Below are 16775 nucleotides of genomic sequence, written 5' to 3' on the forward strand. Positions count from 1 at the left end.
GCGCGGCGCGGAAAAACCTCCCGCCTCTCTGGGCGCTCCCCCGGGCTCCTGTGGTCCCCGCCCGCCACGCAGTTTTTATCAGGCGCTCACACCCACAGAGACGCAGCAAAGCACGCTAAGTAAAATTCCAGGAGGCCGACCAGGAACTTCAAAGTCGTTTCTTTTTGTCCCTGCCTGAGGGGGAGCCGCCCTCACGCCCAGGCCAAGCCAACTCCATCCAGCTCCTTCCATTGGCAGGGTGCGGGCGGAGGGAAAAAAGCTGGCTCCGGCCGTATTTCCTCGGAGCAGCCAACTCTAAAGGAGCTGCCCCGCCCCCGCGTGCCAGGTTAGTTGGGACACTCGGCTTTGAACTGCACTTAAGGCCTTAGGAACTGAGCGAACCGCTCAGGTGATTCCCCTCTGAGCTCCTGTTCCGCGTCTCCTCCCTGTACCACGCCCCAGCCTTTCCTTCCCCACCCACTTGGGAGTCCGCACTGCTCATTGGTTGCCTGCTCTGCCAATCCAGCGGACAATGACGAATCCCGCCTTAGGAAAGGCAAAGCTCGAGCTAAAGCGCTTACACCTGGCGGAGGGGCGCGAGCCTAACGCCCTTTAGCTGCCGGCGGAGCGTGAGGCTGGGTGGGCGCAGGCTGCCGGGGAGACTTGAGGGGACCCTCATTTGCATAACGGCCGCCCTTCGCCTCTGAGCACGGGCCGGGGTCCCGCCCCTCACCCAACTAGAAATCTGTTGGGCTACGGGCGGGTCACTCCGACCCAGGCAAGCCTGTGGAGGGCTGTCCTGGGAGCGGATTGGCTCCGGGAGTTTCCAGAAGGCGGCAGGGAGGCGGCTATAAGAGCGGGGAGCCAAACGAGGGGAGCGGGAGATAGTGTTTGCGCTCGCGGTGTGTGGTGCCGGGCGACCGTTAGTTGACGCCGCAGATTTTTCGGTCCTAGGTGCTGTCGCCTAACGTCGCCTGCCTATCTTTAGTCAGGATGTCTGCCCGCGGCCCGGCTATCGGCATCGACCTTGGCACCACCTACTCGTGCGTGGGGGTCTTCCAACATGGCAAGGTGGAGATCATCGCCAACGACCAGGGCAACCGCACCACCCCCAGCTACGTGGCCTTCACCGACACCGAACGCCTCATCGGCGACGCCGCCAAGAACCAGGTGGCCATGAACCCTACCAACACCATCTTCGACGCCAAGAGGCTGATCGGACGGAAGTTCGAGGACGCCACGGTGCAGTCGGACATGAAACACTGGCCGTTCCGGGTGGTGAGCGAGGGAGGGAAGCCCAAGGTGCAGGTGGAATACAAGGGAGAGATCAAGACCTTCTTCCCAGAGGAGATCTCCTCCATGGTCCTCACTAAGATGAAGGAGATCGCCGAAGCCTACCTGGGGGGCAAGGTGCAGAGCGCGGTCATCACGGTCCCGGCCTATTTCAATGACTCGCAGCGCCAGGCCACCAAGGACGCGGGCACCATCACGGGCCTCAACGTGCTGCGCATCATCAACGAGCCCACCGCGGCGGCCATTGCCTACGGCCTGGACAAGAAGGGCTGCGCCGGCGGCGAGAAGAACGTGCTCATCTTTGACCTGGGCGGCGGCACCTTCGACGTGTCCATCCTGACCATCGAGGACGGCATCTTCGAGGTGAAATCCACGGCCGGCGACACCCACCTGGGCGGCGAGGATTTCGACAACCGCATGGTGAGCCACCTGGCAGAGGAGTTCAAGCGCAAGCACAAGAAGGACATTGGGCCCAACAAGCGCGCTGTGCGCCGACTGCGCACCGCCTGCGAGCGAGCCAAGCGCACCCTGAGCTCGTCTACGCAGGCGAGCATCGAGATCGACTCGCTATACGAGGGCGTGGACTTCTACACGTCCATCACCCGCGCCCGCTTCGAGGAGCTGAACGCAGACCTGTTCCGCGGAACCCTGGAGCCGGTGGAGAAGGCGCTGCGTGACGCCAAGCTGGACAAGGGCCAGATCCAGGAGATCGTGCTGGTGGGCGGCTCCACCCGAATCCCCAAGATCCAGAAGCTGTTGCAGGATTTCTTCAACGGCAAGGAGCTGAACAAGAGCATCAACCCCGACGAGGCTGTGGCCTACGGAGCTGCGGTGCAGGCGGCCATCCTCATCGGAGACAAGTCAGAGAACGTGCAGGACCTGCTGCTGCTCGACGTGACCCCGTTGTCGCTGGGCATTGAGACGGCTGGCGGCGTCATGACCCCACTCATCAAGAGGAACACCACGATCCCTACCAAGCAGACGCAGACCTTCACCACCTACTCGGACAACCAGAGCAGCGTGCTGGTGCAGGTGTATGAGGGCGAACGGGCCATGACCAAGGACAATAACCTGCTGGGCAAGTTCGACCTGACCGGGATTCCCCCGGCGCCCCGCGGGGTCCCCCAGATCGAGGTCACCTTCGACATCGACGCCAATGGCATCCTTAACGTCACCGCCGCCGACAAGAGCACCGGTAAAGAAAACAAAATCACCATTACCAACGACAAGGGTCGTCTGAGCAAGGACGACATTGACCGGATGGTCCAGGAGGCAGAGCGGTACAAGTCGGAAGATGAGGCCAATCGCGACCGGGTCGCTGCCAAAAACGCGGTGGAGTCCTATACCTACAACATCAAGCAGACGGTGGAAGACGAGAAACTGAGGGGCAAGATTAGCGAGCAGGACAAAAACAAGATCCTCGACAAGTGTCAGGAGGTGATCAACTGGCTCGACCGAAACCAGATGGCAGAGAAAGATGAGTATGAACACAAGCAGAAAGAGCTCGAAAGAGTGTGCAACCCCATCATCAGCAAACTTTACCAAGGTGGCCCTGGCGGCGGCGGTTCTGGAGCCTCCGGGGGACCGACCATCGAGGAAGTGGACTAAGCTTGCACTCGAGTCAGCGTAAACCTCTTTTCCTTTCTCTCTTTCTCTTTTGTTTGTGTTTCTTTGAAATGCCTTTGTGCCAAGTATGAGATCTGTTGGAAGTCTTTCGCTCCGTGTATGCATGGGAAAGGAAGGATGCAACAACTTAGTTTAATTATAAAAGGTTAGTTCTAAAGTTTGATTTTAAAAACCATTATTTGAGGTTTCTCTTTAATGCGTTTTGGGTGTTTGCTGACTTGAGCATTTTTGAGTAGCTTAGTTTGTGCATGGAGATTTGTTTGAGATGGGAAACCTGAAGTTTGCACATAAATTCTGTGGAAGCTTGGTAACAATAAAATATATAGAAGCTTGAATTGTTTATTTTTATGTACTACTTTAAGACTAAAATGAACATTGCAGTTATGTTAAGGACAGGCATTTTTTTTGCAAACAAATGCATAAATACAGAGGCAAAGTAAAGCTGAAATTGATCTCAAAATCAGTCTTGGAGTTTTCAATTTTCCCTTTTCACAGTTTTACCCATGTTATTAGTATGAGGCGGAATGTATCTAACTCAGTCTTGTCTAATTCTCAGATGAGATTTCCTGCTTTGAATTGCCAACAGCTTTTAAAAGGAGAAGACCTGGGTAAACTTTCCTCCTCCTCTTAATAAAGAAACCAGACAGGTCTGCCAGTGTACCCAAACTCCTAAGCCTTGGTTTAAGTGTTCCAAGTGAAAATCCACCTGAATATTCCAGCAAAATACAAGCCATATTCCGGGGTTAAGTATGAAATGATTCTTTTTCTAAACTAACAAAGGCTGGGGTGGGAGTTGTCCTCTGATAATAAATAGCCTGACTCAGTATGAAACAAATTGCTTTTTGTGGCATGCCAGTGCTTGCAACAAGAGCCAGCAGGGCAAACTTTAAAGTCACTTTATATTAAGAGTCCAATTTAGTCAAACTTGTTTTAACTTTAATTCTCTAGTGAGACAGCTTAACTTCTGAGCTTATCCAAATTCCATAAGGATAGGTTTTCAACAGTTACAATTACTTGGGGATAAAGGGAGATAATGATTTTTTTTTTTTTTTCTGATTTGAGAATCACAATGCTTTTGCAATACTGGCCTTAAATCACTAGAATAGATTTTCTTTTTTTTTTTCTTTTTCTTTTTTAAATATTTGCTTTAAAGAGACATTTATTTGGGGGGAGGAGGGGCAAATGGGAAGGGCGAAACAAATCCAAGAAGTCTGTGCTGAGCACAGAGCCCTGTTGTGGGGTGTGGGATGTGGGATTCAGTCTCATCACTCTGAGACCAAACATGAGCTGAAACCGGGAGTCAGCCACTTAACCAACTGTGCCATCCAGGTGCCCCAGATTTTCTTTTCTAAAAGACAAAACTGCAAGATAGTCCAATATTTTATAATGTACAACTTGTCCATTTTCCTGTGTATCTGATTTGAAATTGTTACAGATAAGAATACTGGCAACTTTTGGGTTGACCCTCCTGGGCTTATGCTTTAAAATGCACATCCTTAGGAGAAGGGGATTCCTATTTGTATTTTTTAGTGGAATGACATTTCTACTTTGGTCTGATTTATTCTCTTTAAGGGGAACTTGGGAGAAATTCAGTAAAGCTGATTGGAAAATGCATAGTTAGCCTAATGTTTTCACCACATATGGACATTTTGATACTTCTATTCAGTGTAGATGTGCTTCATGTTGTTTATAAGATAACAGTGCATTGTAGGTGCTATGTTTTTAGTAGTGGACCTTTCTGTATCATGCAAATTAATTTTTGAAATGATATAAAAACTAGAGAACAAGTTAGCCTAAAAATACTGAGCTTTATAATGACCCTCTAACACACGAGCTGACTCTTACATACATAAGTATTTTATTTTTTAAGCAGAGTCATTTGGGTGGGTGGGAGTGAGATAAAAAGGCAATTTTGAATCGTTCCAAAACTTAAAATTTTAAGGTAATTGCTCTTTACACTCTGAAAAGCTAATGGTAACTCCGTTTTTTTGGTGCTAGTGCCACTTTGGTAGAAAGTTTCCAGCAAGGAATCATTAAGGTTGTTTAATTAATATAAATTAATGTCACATAAATACTTGACAAACTACCTTAGTATTAACAAAATCTAGTGAATACTAGCTTTAGAGTGATGTTTAACATGAATTTTTACCAAGACAATGCTCATTCTAGTAACCTTTTATTAGTCCTTTATTTGTTGAACGTGTTTATTTCTTGCTCTAACTTCAAAATGTAATGGAATCTTTCTGCAAGTGCAATTTGGTTATTGGTATGATTCATTTTAGACCTTTGTCCAGAAGAGATTAGTTTCTAAACTCAGAAAAATGACCACTGGTAGTCTCTTTGACTATCCTATGGCCTGGCCTCTGGTAACTTGCTATAACAGGAATATCAGTTTGTGTAGATACTTCCTTTTCTGTTATTCTGAAAACTAATTTGTAAAACTCCTAGCCTTCTTGAGTGTTTTTAATTTAATTTTGTCTTCTCAAATTTATCTAGATCTGAATATTGTGAAGATAAAGCCACCAAAGTAGCCATTCAGTGTTTCCAGGGGTCAGTTGGAACTGGTAATCCGATAACTCCTGGGAACTCTTTAGCAGATGTTAGATCAGACGTAGTCAAATGACAATGGAAAAAGTACTTGATACTAGGATGAGGCTAAATTACAGTTTAAGGAATAATTAGCATCACTTGAAAGTAATGTTACACTAGGGCCTAGTGGTCTGGACTAAAGCTAATCCAATACATACAGAATGCTAAGGGATTAGAAAAGAACATTTTTCAGAATGGGCACTTAAATTTTACCTAAATGTCTAATGTAGTTGTCTCTGTTTTAAGGCAATAAATCTAAACACCTGCCAAAATAAGACCCAACAGGTTGTTCATAGTATTTGAGATGCATGAAATTTCAAAACAAGCTTACTCTAAATTTTTTATGGTATTAGTTTGACGTATACAGTGGTAAGATATTTGTCCATGAGGAGATATTAATGCTGTTCACATCTTTAAATTTAGCATGAATAATTGGGTACTTAATGTATCACCTGCACAACATGTCAAGGAGACTTAATGAGAATTTCTTTACCTATGAATTGAATTGTAGTTTATAAAAGTTGTGCTGTGAGGCATGTTCCCTTTGCTTTTGAACACTGGAATTGAAGTTTTAAAGAATTGCAAATCCATATATCACAAGACAATTGCTAAGGCAGTATATATGTTTCGGTTAAGGAACAACAGGCATATTCAATTGCTTCTGTATAATGTCTAAATAGGAATGAGTTTTGAAGGATTATCCTTAAGCACTGCAATTAGATACAGAAAAATTATACATTCCTTAAAAATTATGGATCTTTAGAGATAGCCCTTGGAATACTTTAGGGTATATGCAGTGCTGAAATTTAATAGGGTGATAGTGTTGAAATGTCCTTCTTTTAGAACAAACAAATCAGGGGTGCCTGGGTGGCTCAGTGGGTTAATAAAGCCTCTGCCTTCAGCTCAGGTCATGATCCCAGGGTCCTGGGATCGAGCCCCACATTGGCCTCTCTGCTCAGCAGGGAGCCTGCTTCCTCCTCTCTCTGCCTGCCTCTCTGCCTACTTGTGATCTTAAAAAAAAAAAAAAAAAAAAAAAAAAAAGAACAAACCAAGAATCCCTGGGCTTTCCTCTTTCAGTATAGATTAGGTGGAGGTTAGATAAATGGAGTTGATAATTCAAATACTGACATTGCCATTTTCTTAATATGTTCTTTTTTAAAGGTAGAATTATAATACTTTGAAAATCTGTTTTCATAGTATAAACATACATTATATTCAGTTAATGTCTTGGGCTTAAATCTGAGACCAGCAACTTAGTTTTATGTTATATGCTCTTAGTTATATGACCTTGAGAAGTTTCTCTTAGGCAAAAAAAAAAAATCTTACAGGACACTTGAAATTAAATATTTACACAGTACCTTTAAAAAACTTTTTTTTTAAGATTTTATTTATTTATTTGACAGAGATCACAAGTAGGCAGAGAGGCAGGCAGAGAGAGAGGAAGGGAAGCAGGCTCCCGGCTGAGCAGAGCGCCCCATGCGGGGCTTGATCCCAGGATACTGGGATCGTAACCGGAGCCGAAGACAGAGAGGCTTTAACCCACTGAGCCACCCAGGCACCCCAATAGGTCACCTTTAAGGTAAATAATGACTTAGAGCCATAAAAACAATCTTTTTTATTCCCTTTTTTTTTGTTAGGGTCTGGTAATAATAGAAGTTCAAGATGGCCCCTTCAGAGCTACCGAAATTTTCCTATAAATATTATGTCCCTCTAGCACAGGTGAAATAACTTGTCCTGTAACTTTTATGTAGATCATTGTTTTCGGTTCTCATCTCTATCTTAGTTTTGTACATTAGACAACAATGGTGAAGTAAGTATAAAAGATCTTTGGTTTTCTATTAGCATTTCTTCACTCACTGGGATAAACTGAAGAAGTTGACTGAAGTGTGGTTTTCCGGACATTGGTGGTGAGGTAAATGGATTCGTTCTGAAGTCCTTGGTGTTTCTCAGGTCTTTATGGAGCATTAGCTCAGAATTTCCCCTGTCCTCCTCACCCCAGGTTACATACATTGTATGTATGTATGTATGTGACTGAAATATTCTTAACTCCTATTTCGAGTGAGTCATCCCATGTAGTAAGTCAGTCCTGAGGCCACAGCCTCAAAGCCCCACTGCCAGTGTATAGGTGGGCTTCCATACATCTGAACAGCAGTCGGCTGAGTGGAACATGAATCCAGCGGATGTTTTATACTACTGTAACCAGTGATTGTTACGAGGTAGTGGAGGGGGATTGCTGAAAGGGGAAGCAGCCAGATGGCTATTGCCATCTTTTTAAAATTGATGGGAATATAGTTAATATTTACTGAGCATCTCTTAACCTAACTAAGCTGTGGGAATAACAAAGGCAAAATATATCAGGCATTCTCAATCATGCAGTGTTATCTAGCATTGCTGACATCAGTGTTGGAAAAAGACAAGGAAAGTCAGTTGCAAGAAAGTCAAAGGACTTGAAAAGTGAAAAGCATAAATGTAAAAATATAATGGAATACTTATTGACACAAAGCAAGTTTCTTTGCTTTAAGCAACACTAATTTTGAGTACTTTAGGGTGGTGCTTTACACACATTTCTGTAACCTTCGCTTTGTATCAGTCTCGCTCCTTTAATCACGGACCCATTATTCGGGCATAACAATTAGTCCTCAAAAAACCTCGTAACCCCTGATTTCGGTATCTTCATGAGATCAAAGTAGTCTAGCCCTGGGTAACACATCTAAGTTAGGCAGCAGAACCAAGGTACGAAAACTTTTTTTTTTCCCACGCATCCTCCCCTAAACCTCCACCGACCCGCCCCCCCCACCCCGACCTAATCCCAACCAGGATTTGAAATTAATTTAGCGCTATTATATTTTGGGACAAAGGGATCTTCCCTATGGAACTGAAACTTGTTATTACAATTTAGAACAAAAACCAATTAAGTGGTTTACTTCACGGTGGGAAGGCCATGAAAAATCGACTTCTACAGAAATAACCCCCGGGCAGCTTCACTCTTCAGACGCCTACAGTCCCCCCGAGGTAGTCCAGGGGGACGGAACCCCGAGGGCCTGGAAGCGGGGGGGAGCCGTCTGCCGCCGCGGGGTGCGCAGCCCCGCCGTTCGCCAGCGCGCCCACCCGCCAGCCTGCGCTGTCGGCGCCGCCCGCGACGGAAGCAGGGTCCCCGCCCCCCGTGGCTGCCCTGGGGCCGCGGTTGCTGGCGCTGGCCGGTTCCCTGGGAGACCATGTTTGCGGGGCTGGGAGTGGACAGGCATCCGGTGCCGGAGTTTTACTCCCGGAGAAGGCGGTGGGACCGGCCGACCGCTTCCCTGCCGGAGGTGAGTACGGCCTCGGTCGCTCCCACCCCCGAGGCCGGGGCACGCTTGCCCCGCCGTCCGGTCCCCAGCCCTTGGCTCCCGCGGCGGCTCCCACTGCCGCCGCCCTTCCCTCAGCCCCCGAGGCGAGCGGCACTCCGATGGACGTGGCCTTATTTGCCTACAAAACCGAGATGTAGAGAGGTGTAGTCAGCCAAAGGTCAGAACTGAGTTCTGGCTCCCTACCGAGGTATTTGGATGTTTATGAAAGTTCCGCCTCAGCACCTCGAATTGGTTGGCTGTAAAGTCAATAGCCCTCCCGCGCGGAAAGCCGGCCCGCCCCGGGTGCGATCCCCGGCCTGCAAAGGCTGGCGGCTTGGTAGCTCCCACTGCTGAAAGGGTAAGCTTGTCCTTTGCCTACCTCCCCTGAAGGGCGGGGTTGGTGTTAGAGCGCGCTCAGCTGTTGTCGAGTCTTATCTCCTCTTCCCCGCGGAGGCTCCCTGGGTGTCGGTTTATTGCGGTCTGAGACCCAGTTCATCAGAAAATCTCTCTGATGAGCCTTGGGCTACTAGTGCGGCCTAATAGAAATGTCCTTACTTCTCTTCCATTTTTCTACTGAAACTACACCTGAACACAAAAAAGGATAAAATCCTGGCTTCAGTTAAACAACCCCCCCCCCCGCCCCGCAACACACTCTACATCCTTACTGAATAAAGTGCAACAAGTGGGATTTGTTAAACGTTCATTGTGACGTGTATGTACTGTAAACTGAATTTTTAATATTGCTGCAACATTTCATTTTATAGCAGTTGGGATTGCAACTGGGGATGTGGTACTGGAAAGATGAAACCAGAACTCTTGAATTCAGAAGGTAAATTTTATTAAAACTTTATTATAGCTTTTATAAAAATTACATGTGCTTGGGGTAAAAAAGAACATCAACCAATACACAGGAGTATAATGAGCAAAATAAAAATCTGCTGAAATCCCACCATCTAGTGAAAACCATTTTGGGGAGCAGCCTTCCAGGTACCACTTTCTGATAACATTTATCAATGTTATCATTATGCTTCCTATGTACCCACACTGTGCTAATCAGTTTGCCTACCCTTTGAAAAAGCTGTGTGTTCATCCACTTTTACAGATGAAGAAACTGAACTCAAAGGGTTAAACAATTTAAAGAAAGCTAAGTGACTTGGCCAAATCACACAGCTCACAGGTGACGAAGATGTTTAAAATCTAGGTCTGTTTAACTCAGAGTCCATATATATATGTGTGTGTGTATATATGTATCTATATATATTTATTTTTAAAGGCTTTATATATTTGAGAGAGAGCACGAGCAGTGGGGAGGGGCAGAGGGAGAGAGAGAAGCAGACTCTGTGCAGAGCAGGGAGCCCAGTGGGCTCCATCCCAGTACCCTGGGATTACGACCATAGCTGAAGGCAAATGCTTAATGGGCTGAGCCACCCAGGTGTCCCAAGAGCCCACATTCTTAATTACTTTATAAAATTGCCTCTTGGAGTTACAGAAATACAGTTTTACATTAATGAGGCTGTATTATACTTGCTGTGCAATAGACAGTCAATTCTCCAAGGGAAAATTATTAAATTAGAAAAAACGGATTTTAATCTCCATTGAGAAAATACTGACTCTATGAAAAAGTGCGTAACTTGGGATGTGTGGGTGGCTTAGTCAGTTGAGAGTCTGCCTTCAGCTCAGGTTATGATCCCAGGGTCCTGGGATGGAGTCCCATATCAAGCCCCTGCATTGCGCCCTGCATCGGGCCCCCTGCTTGTCAGAGAGCCTGTTTCTCCCTCTCTTCCCGGCTTCTTCCTGTTGCTATCTCTGTCTCTCTCTCTCAAATAAATAAAATCTTTAAAAAATAAAAAGTACATAACTAAACAATACTAGCCACTGTCTGCTGTGTACCTAGCATGTGCCAGACATTTGCGTGTTTTGTGATTCTTAAATAGCTGTGGAAAGTGAGAGTTAATACCTCCATTTTATAGATGAAGAAACAAGGCTCAGGGAAATTAAGTGATCAACCCACAGTCAGCCAGTAAGTACCCAAACTGACATTTTGAACCAGGTTTGTCTGATGCCAAAGCCCTTCCCACCATAAATACACTGTCTTCCTCCTATAGACCATAAGCCCTTCAGTGGCAGGAACTGTCTTACTCATCTTTGTGTCACCAGGAGCTGTCTACAAAACAAAACCTCACAGAGTACACCCTCACTAGATGTTTACTGAATATGTCAATAAACCAGCTAGATTCAAGTAGAGGAAGGCCAGAGGCAGGGGTCCAGTTGAAAAGCTAGTTATGGGAGGATTACAGATAGCTATACAGGTACAAAACCATGAGTCGAAATGAAGTCTTGTATTTGGAGGAACACAGAGAAGGGTGCAGGACTAAGAAATACGTCAGAGGTGGAACTGACATGATTTTGGATAGAATTGATAAGATGTGAAGGGAGAGGGAGAAGAGAGGTGCTCATGCTGATTCCCAGTGTCTGGCTTGGGTGATTGGATGGCTGGGGTTGCCCTTCACTAGTATACAGAATAACAGAACTGGTGATGTGTTTGAGGTTAACTGTGACGTGTTCCCAAATGGTCTCTTAGGCTGTTGGATAAATGGGGCTGGAGATCAGGAGAGGCTAAGCAGATGTACTTTGTAGTTATATTATAAATGTAATAATATTAATTGTCAAACAGTTTAAAGGCTAAGCATTATGTTAGGGTCAAAATTAAAAGTTTATATTTCATAGAATATTTGTTTCAGTATTTCTGAGTAGTTTGTCATTTCCAAAGTGGTGATTGATTTCAGTTTTTTGTTTGCAGATGTGTCACAGAAAATTCTGTTGTATAGCTCCTGAAAGGTCACATTCAGTGAGTGTGGAGATCAACAGTGAGAAAGACAGGAAGAGCTTTGGGATTAGACAGCCAAGATAATCACAGGAATCAAAGTATAAGTTAAATATATGTTAAAATACCAGAAAATATGGATATAAATTATAAGTGCCAACATTTTCATTTCTCAATCTTCATGTATATTTAAAGACTATCTCAATCCTCTCTCTCTCTTTCTCTCTCTTTTTTTGCTTTTGTTTTTGGGAGAGAGAGAGAGAGAGAGAAAGCAGACATGTGTTGGGAGGGGGAGAGGGAGAGGGAGAATCTCAAGCAGGCTCCATGTCCAGCACAGCCCATGCAGGGCTCAGTCTCACAACCCTGAGATCATGACCTGAGCCGAAATGAAGAGTCGAATGCTTAATCAACTGAGCTACCCAGGTGCCCCTCAATTCTCTCTTCTAATGGTGAAAGTTGGACCATACTTTTTACTTACTGACCCTTGTAAATGAAATTAATTTGCAGTATTTTTCAAACTAATTTTCAGTGCTAATTTAATGATAACCCACCCCAAGTGTCACTGTTTCCTGTACAACCCTACCAATAAATTTACAGATTTTCAATTTCATACTGACTTTCTTACTCATAAAATACTCATTAGTTTCTTTTGGTTTATTACCAAATTATTCTTTAAAAATGGCTTGATTGATTTCCACTAATTTTGGAGAATATATGTGTGATGGTAGGGTTTAAAAGGTAGATTATATGACATGGTGTTGAAAGGCCAGACACAAAAATGTAAATCTGTAATTCCATTTATATAAAAGTTTAAAATAACAGGCAGAAAAGAACTATGATGATAGAGGTCAGAATAGTGGTTACCTTTGGGACATTATCAACTGGCAGGGGGTGGGGGAGGGTTTAGTGCTGGAAATGGACTATATTATTGATCTCGGTGGTGGTTACACAGGTATGTACATAGTAAAAAAATCATCAAATTGACCACTTAAGATTCATGTACTTTACTACATGTTAAATTATAGCACAATTTTAAAAAGCAAAAAACCAAACCAAACCAAATAACACGCGAACTCCAGACTGTGGAGTACACAAAATGGGAGCCGTTAGGAAAGAGGGAAAAGAGTGCCGTGAAGAGTAGATGGGTGGCAGCCCGTGTGTGGTGGAGCTGCTCTGTGTTTAAGCAGCTCAGCGTAGCAAATCTCAGAGTGTCAGAATTCCCTTGGGAGTCCTGCTGCTAAGGACAGCCCTAAGGAAGAGGAAAGCAGACCTTTGTATCTCTTAGGGCAGAATTAGTGTTTGGATTTCATGGAAATGCAGGTACTGATTCCCTTTTGGAGTCTAAGCATATTCCATCGCAAATTAAAATGTGAGAGGACTCATGAGCAGAACATGCTCTTTTTTTTTTTCTCCATAAACTGTGTTTCAGAGACTTATGCCACCCCAGTTGCGGGTGATGGTACAGGGCAAAGGCAGGGGAGGTTGAGAGGAGATGGTGGTAGAGGCGGGAGCAGTGGAGGCACAGAGGGAAGGCTGGTTCAGTCACTGCACTCATACCTGGTTCTGTTCGCTCCAGGAACCTTGACTGAACATACAGGATGGGATTGCATCTGTGCTCTAGAAAGCCCCTCCCACAGTAGCCCAGGAGGGGCAAGATGGGAACCAGGGGGACAGGGGCGCCTGGGTGGCTGTCGGTTAAGCGGCTGTCTTTGGCTCAGGTCATGATCTCAGGGTCCTGGGGGGATCAGGCTCCCTGCTTTGCAGGGAGTCAGCTTCTCCTTTTTCCTCTCCCTCTGTGTGTGTGCTCTCTCTCTCTCTCTCAAATAAATTAAAAGAAAATCTAAAAAAAAAAAACCAACCCCAAAACTAGAGAGATAGACAGTTAGGCATCAATCCAAGGGGGATGGGACTAGGGCCCTGATGAAGACTGGCAAGAGAACAGGGTCTTTGACTCTACTGTTGTAGAGGTACTGAGAGGTAAATCTGGCCTTGCTGAAGGAGGGAGTAGTTGGTGAGACTGGCTGTGAGAGGAGGGGACGAGGAAGCACAGATGTCGCAGTCACTGGATGATGATATTGCCCCTTGAGATAAGGACAGCGGGGGAGTCAGTAAGTTTGTGGAAGGGGTGAAAGGTAACAAGTTGACTTTTGTAGATGTGCAGAATTTGAAGTGCCTGCCCATAGGACTCCCAGGTCAGTAGGCAGGAGTTTGGCCCTCATGAGAGAGGCCTGAGCAGAATTAGAGTGTGGTATGAAATGACAAAGGCCAGAACCCTAGGAAATATGTACTTCTAAAAACTTTGAAAAAACATTTAAAAGTCATATTACTTTTATCAGAAAATACCACTAAGCAAAAAAAAAAACAAAAACAAAAAACAAAACTTTCCACCCCCAAAGTAACTGTTAACATATTAATATTTTATTCTGTAGCCTTCTAAATCTTCTATATATGTGTACACAAACACACACATGCTTTTAACTTACTGCATTCTGCATTTCCGTATCTTTTTTCTTATTGCAAAGTTGTACATATGTATTGAAAATAAATACATAAATGTACAAAGTTGAAAGTGATTCCACCATTGTTCTATCCCCAAAAGCACCTGTGCACCAGTGTTAAGGGTTACCACCTTATTTTTATTTGTCTTCAACATACTGGTCACATTTATTTTATATCCTGTGACTGATAATTCCAATATCTAAAATCCTTGCAGGTCTGGGTTTTTGCTAGTTTTTTTCTTAACAGCATTATTAAAGTTTTTAAAATAATTGTAAACATTTAAAACTTTTTATACTGGAAGATTTCAAGCATACACAAAAGTAGGAGAATGATACAATGAATTCCAGCATTCTCTTGACATAGCATCAACAGTCACCAAATTAAGGTCAACTTCATCCACACCCCATCTGCTCTACCCCTTGATTATTTTTAAGCAAATCCCAGACATCATATCATTTCATTATACATATCTCAATATGTATCTAAAAAAAATACGTGCTCTTTTAAAAAAACTTACTATTTATGTACTTATAAATATAAACGGTAATTTCTTTATAGCATCATATATTCAATTTGTACTCAGGTATCTGCTGTTGTCCAGTGTTTTATAAGTTTCTTCCAATCAGGATCCAGATAATTTCCATACATTGTAATTGGTTTGAAATGTCTCTTAATCAAGTGTACAGGTCTTAAAAGTTTTCATGGGTATTTTCACGTGGCTCCCAGGAATAGCGGACAGGCAAAGGAAAAGGAGCTAGCAAAGAGGAAGAATAATTAGGAGAGTCAGAGAAAAAACCCTGAGACACATAGGCCTTTGAAAATAAGAGGATGGAATGGGGAGTATCAGCAGTGTCACATGCTAAAGAGAGTTGAAGGTGAGGCAAATAGTAAAAACAGTGCTTTGGATTTAACAAGTTAGGATTGCTGGAGGGGATCTGGGTGAGAAGCAGTTGCAGGAAGCCAGTAAGGTAGGAATCAGGTAACAGTAGTTTGAAGAGAACATCTGAGATAAATTCAAGAACCTAGCAAAAATAGAGTACTCTTACCAGTGATGAGAGTGGAGAGAGTATCTGTAAAGAAGGAAAAAAAGAGATAATAGCCTTTTGGGGATCCAGTCCTAAGGGAAGGGGATTTTTGTTGGTTTTGTTTTCAAGATTGAAAAATCTCAAGTTTGTTTTGGGGAAAAGAAGAGATGGAACAGAAGAGGAGGAGTGGGGAGTGGGGTCAAGAGCACTGAAAAGATAGAAGCACCTTGCCCCCCTGAGTGTGGTGGGAAGGAGGTGAAACAGACAGAAGGACTGGGGTGGTTGGAAGGGGTTGGGGGGGGCTGGGTATCTGTGCTGCCCTTCTTACTGAGAATAAACCAGACCCTTCCAGGCTCCTGTTGGAAAGAGTTTGTTGGTAGCAGTGCTACGACCCTAACTCTTTCCCCTGAGATCGCTGCTCTCTCCAAGCCCCATTCATTAGTTACTATCAACTACTGCTACCACTGGGCTAGGGCCAAGGACTGCATTCAGCCAAGTACCTAGACCCAGTCCCCAGATGGAGCTATCTTCTGAAACCCAGGAGAGGGGGGTACGGGGAGGGCTTCCCAGGGGAGGTGATATCCAAGCCCAGACTTGAAGGCAAAGAGAGATTTGGTTGGGGAGGAGGAGAGTGGATTCTAGGCAGAAGGCCTAATACGGGTAAAGTCGCAGTCCTCAGAGGGCCTAGGGCATATTTGAAACTGCAGGTAGTTCAGGAGGCTGGATACAGGGTTCCAGGCAGGCGTAAGTAGAAGATTTAAACCAGGGTAAGATCATGAAAGGTCTTCCATGCCATGCTGAGGAATCTGATCTTCATTCAGAAGGCACAGGGGAACCACTTGAAGTTGTTTTTTTTTTTTTTTTTTAAATTTAAAAACATTAAAAAAAATTTTTTTTTAAGATTTACTTTAGAGAGAGAGTGTGTGTGTGGGAGGGGCAGAAGGAGAGGGAGAGAGAATCTTAAGAAACTCCCCACTGAGGGGTGCCTGGGTGGCTAAGTGGGTTGGGCCTCTGCCTTTGGCTCAGGTCATGATGTCAGGGTTCTGGGATCAAGTCCTGCATCAGGCTCTGTGCTCAGCAGGGAGCCTGGTACCCCCCCCCATCTGCCTGCTGCTCTGCCTACTTGTGATCTCTCTTTCTGTCAAATAAATAAATAAATAAAATCTTAAAAAAAAAAAATAAAAAGAAACTTCCCACTGAGTATGGAGCCTGACATGGGGCTCGATCCCAGGACCCTGAGATCATGACCTGGGCCCAGTCAAGAGTCAGATGCTTAACTGACTGAGCCACCCAGGTGCCCCACCACTGAAAGGTTTTAAACAGAGAACTAAACTGGGTTTGGAACTGCGTCTTAGAAAAAAAGACTGGCTGCAGGGTGGAAGGTAGTTTGGAGGGAAACAAGGCCAGAGGCAGGAAATCAGGTAAGAAGCAGTTGCACATATTGTGTTGACAGGTGATGGTAGATAAAATCGAGAAGGTGGCAATGGAAAGAGAAGGAAGTAGACAAACCCGAGATGTATTTAAGGATTAAGTGTCAGTGGCCTGCAAGGGCCTCAGGTGATAGAGAAATCAGGGATGACACCATTTTGCAGCTTGGCCACTGGTGGGTGGCGG

At 44.7% G+C, this 16775-nt stretch overlaps 2 protein-coding genes across 2 annotated transcripts in view; both read left to right on the top strand.

Annotated features, from left to right (window-relative positions):
* The first annotated feature begins 860 nt into the window (after positions 1-860).
* On the top strand, positions 861-5761 carry HSPA2 (heat shock protein family A (Hsp70) member 2). Its single transcript, XM_080809111.1, has one exon. The coding sequence runs from the start codon at positions 973-975 to the stop codon at positions 2878-2880; it is 1908 nt and encodes a 635-aa protein (XP_080665237.1). The 5' UTR covers positions 861-972; the 3' UTR covers positions 2881-5761.
* A 3268-nt stretch (positions 5762-9029) lies between these two features.
* PPP1R36 (protein phosphatase 1 regulatory subunit 36) overlaps positions 9030-16775 on the top strand; it is a gene marked incomplete at its 5' end in the record, with an annotated part of 28994 nt that continues 21248 nt past the window's right edge. The window contains 2 exons of the mRNA XM_080809748.1: positions 9030-9116; positions 9578-9642. Coding sequence (XP_080665874.1) covers positions 9030-9116; positions 9578-9642 — 152 coding nt within the window. The remainder of the gene's footprint in view (positions 9117-9577; positions 9643-16775) is intronic.

The sequence above is a fragment of the Martes martes genome (genome assembly GCF_963455335.1).
Source record: "Martes martes genome assembly, chromosome: 7".
Taxonomy (NCBI): Eukaryota; Metazoa; Chordata; class Mammalia; order Carnivora; family Mustelidae; genus Martes; species Martes martes.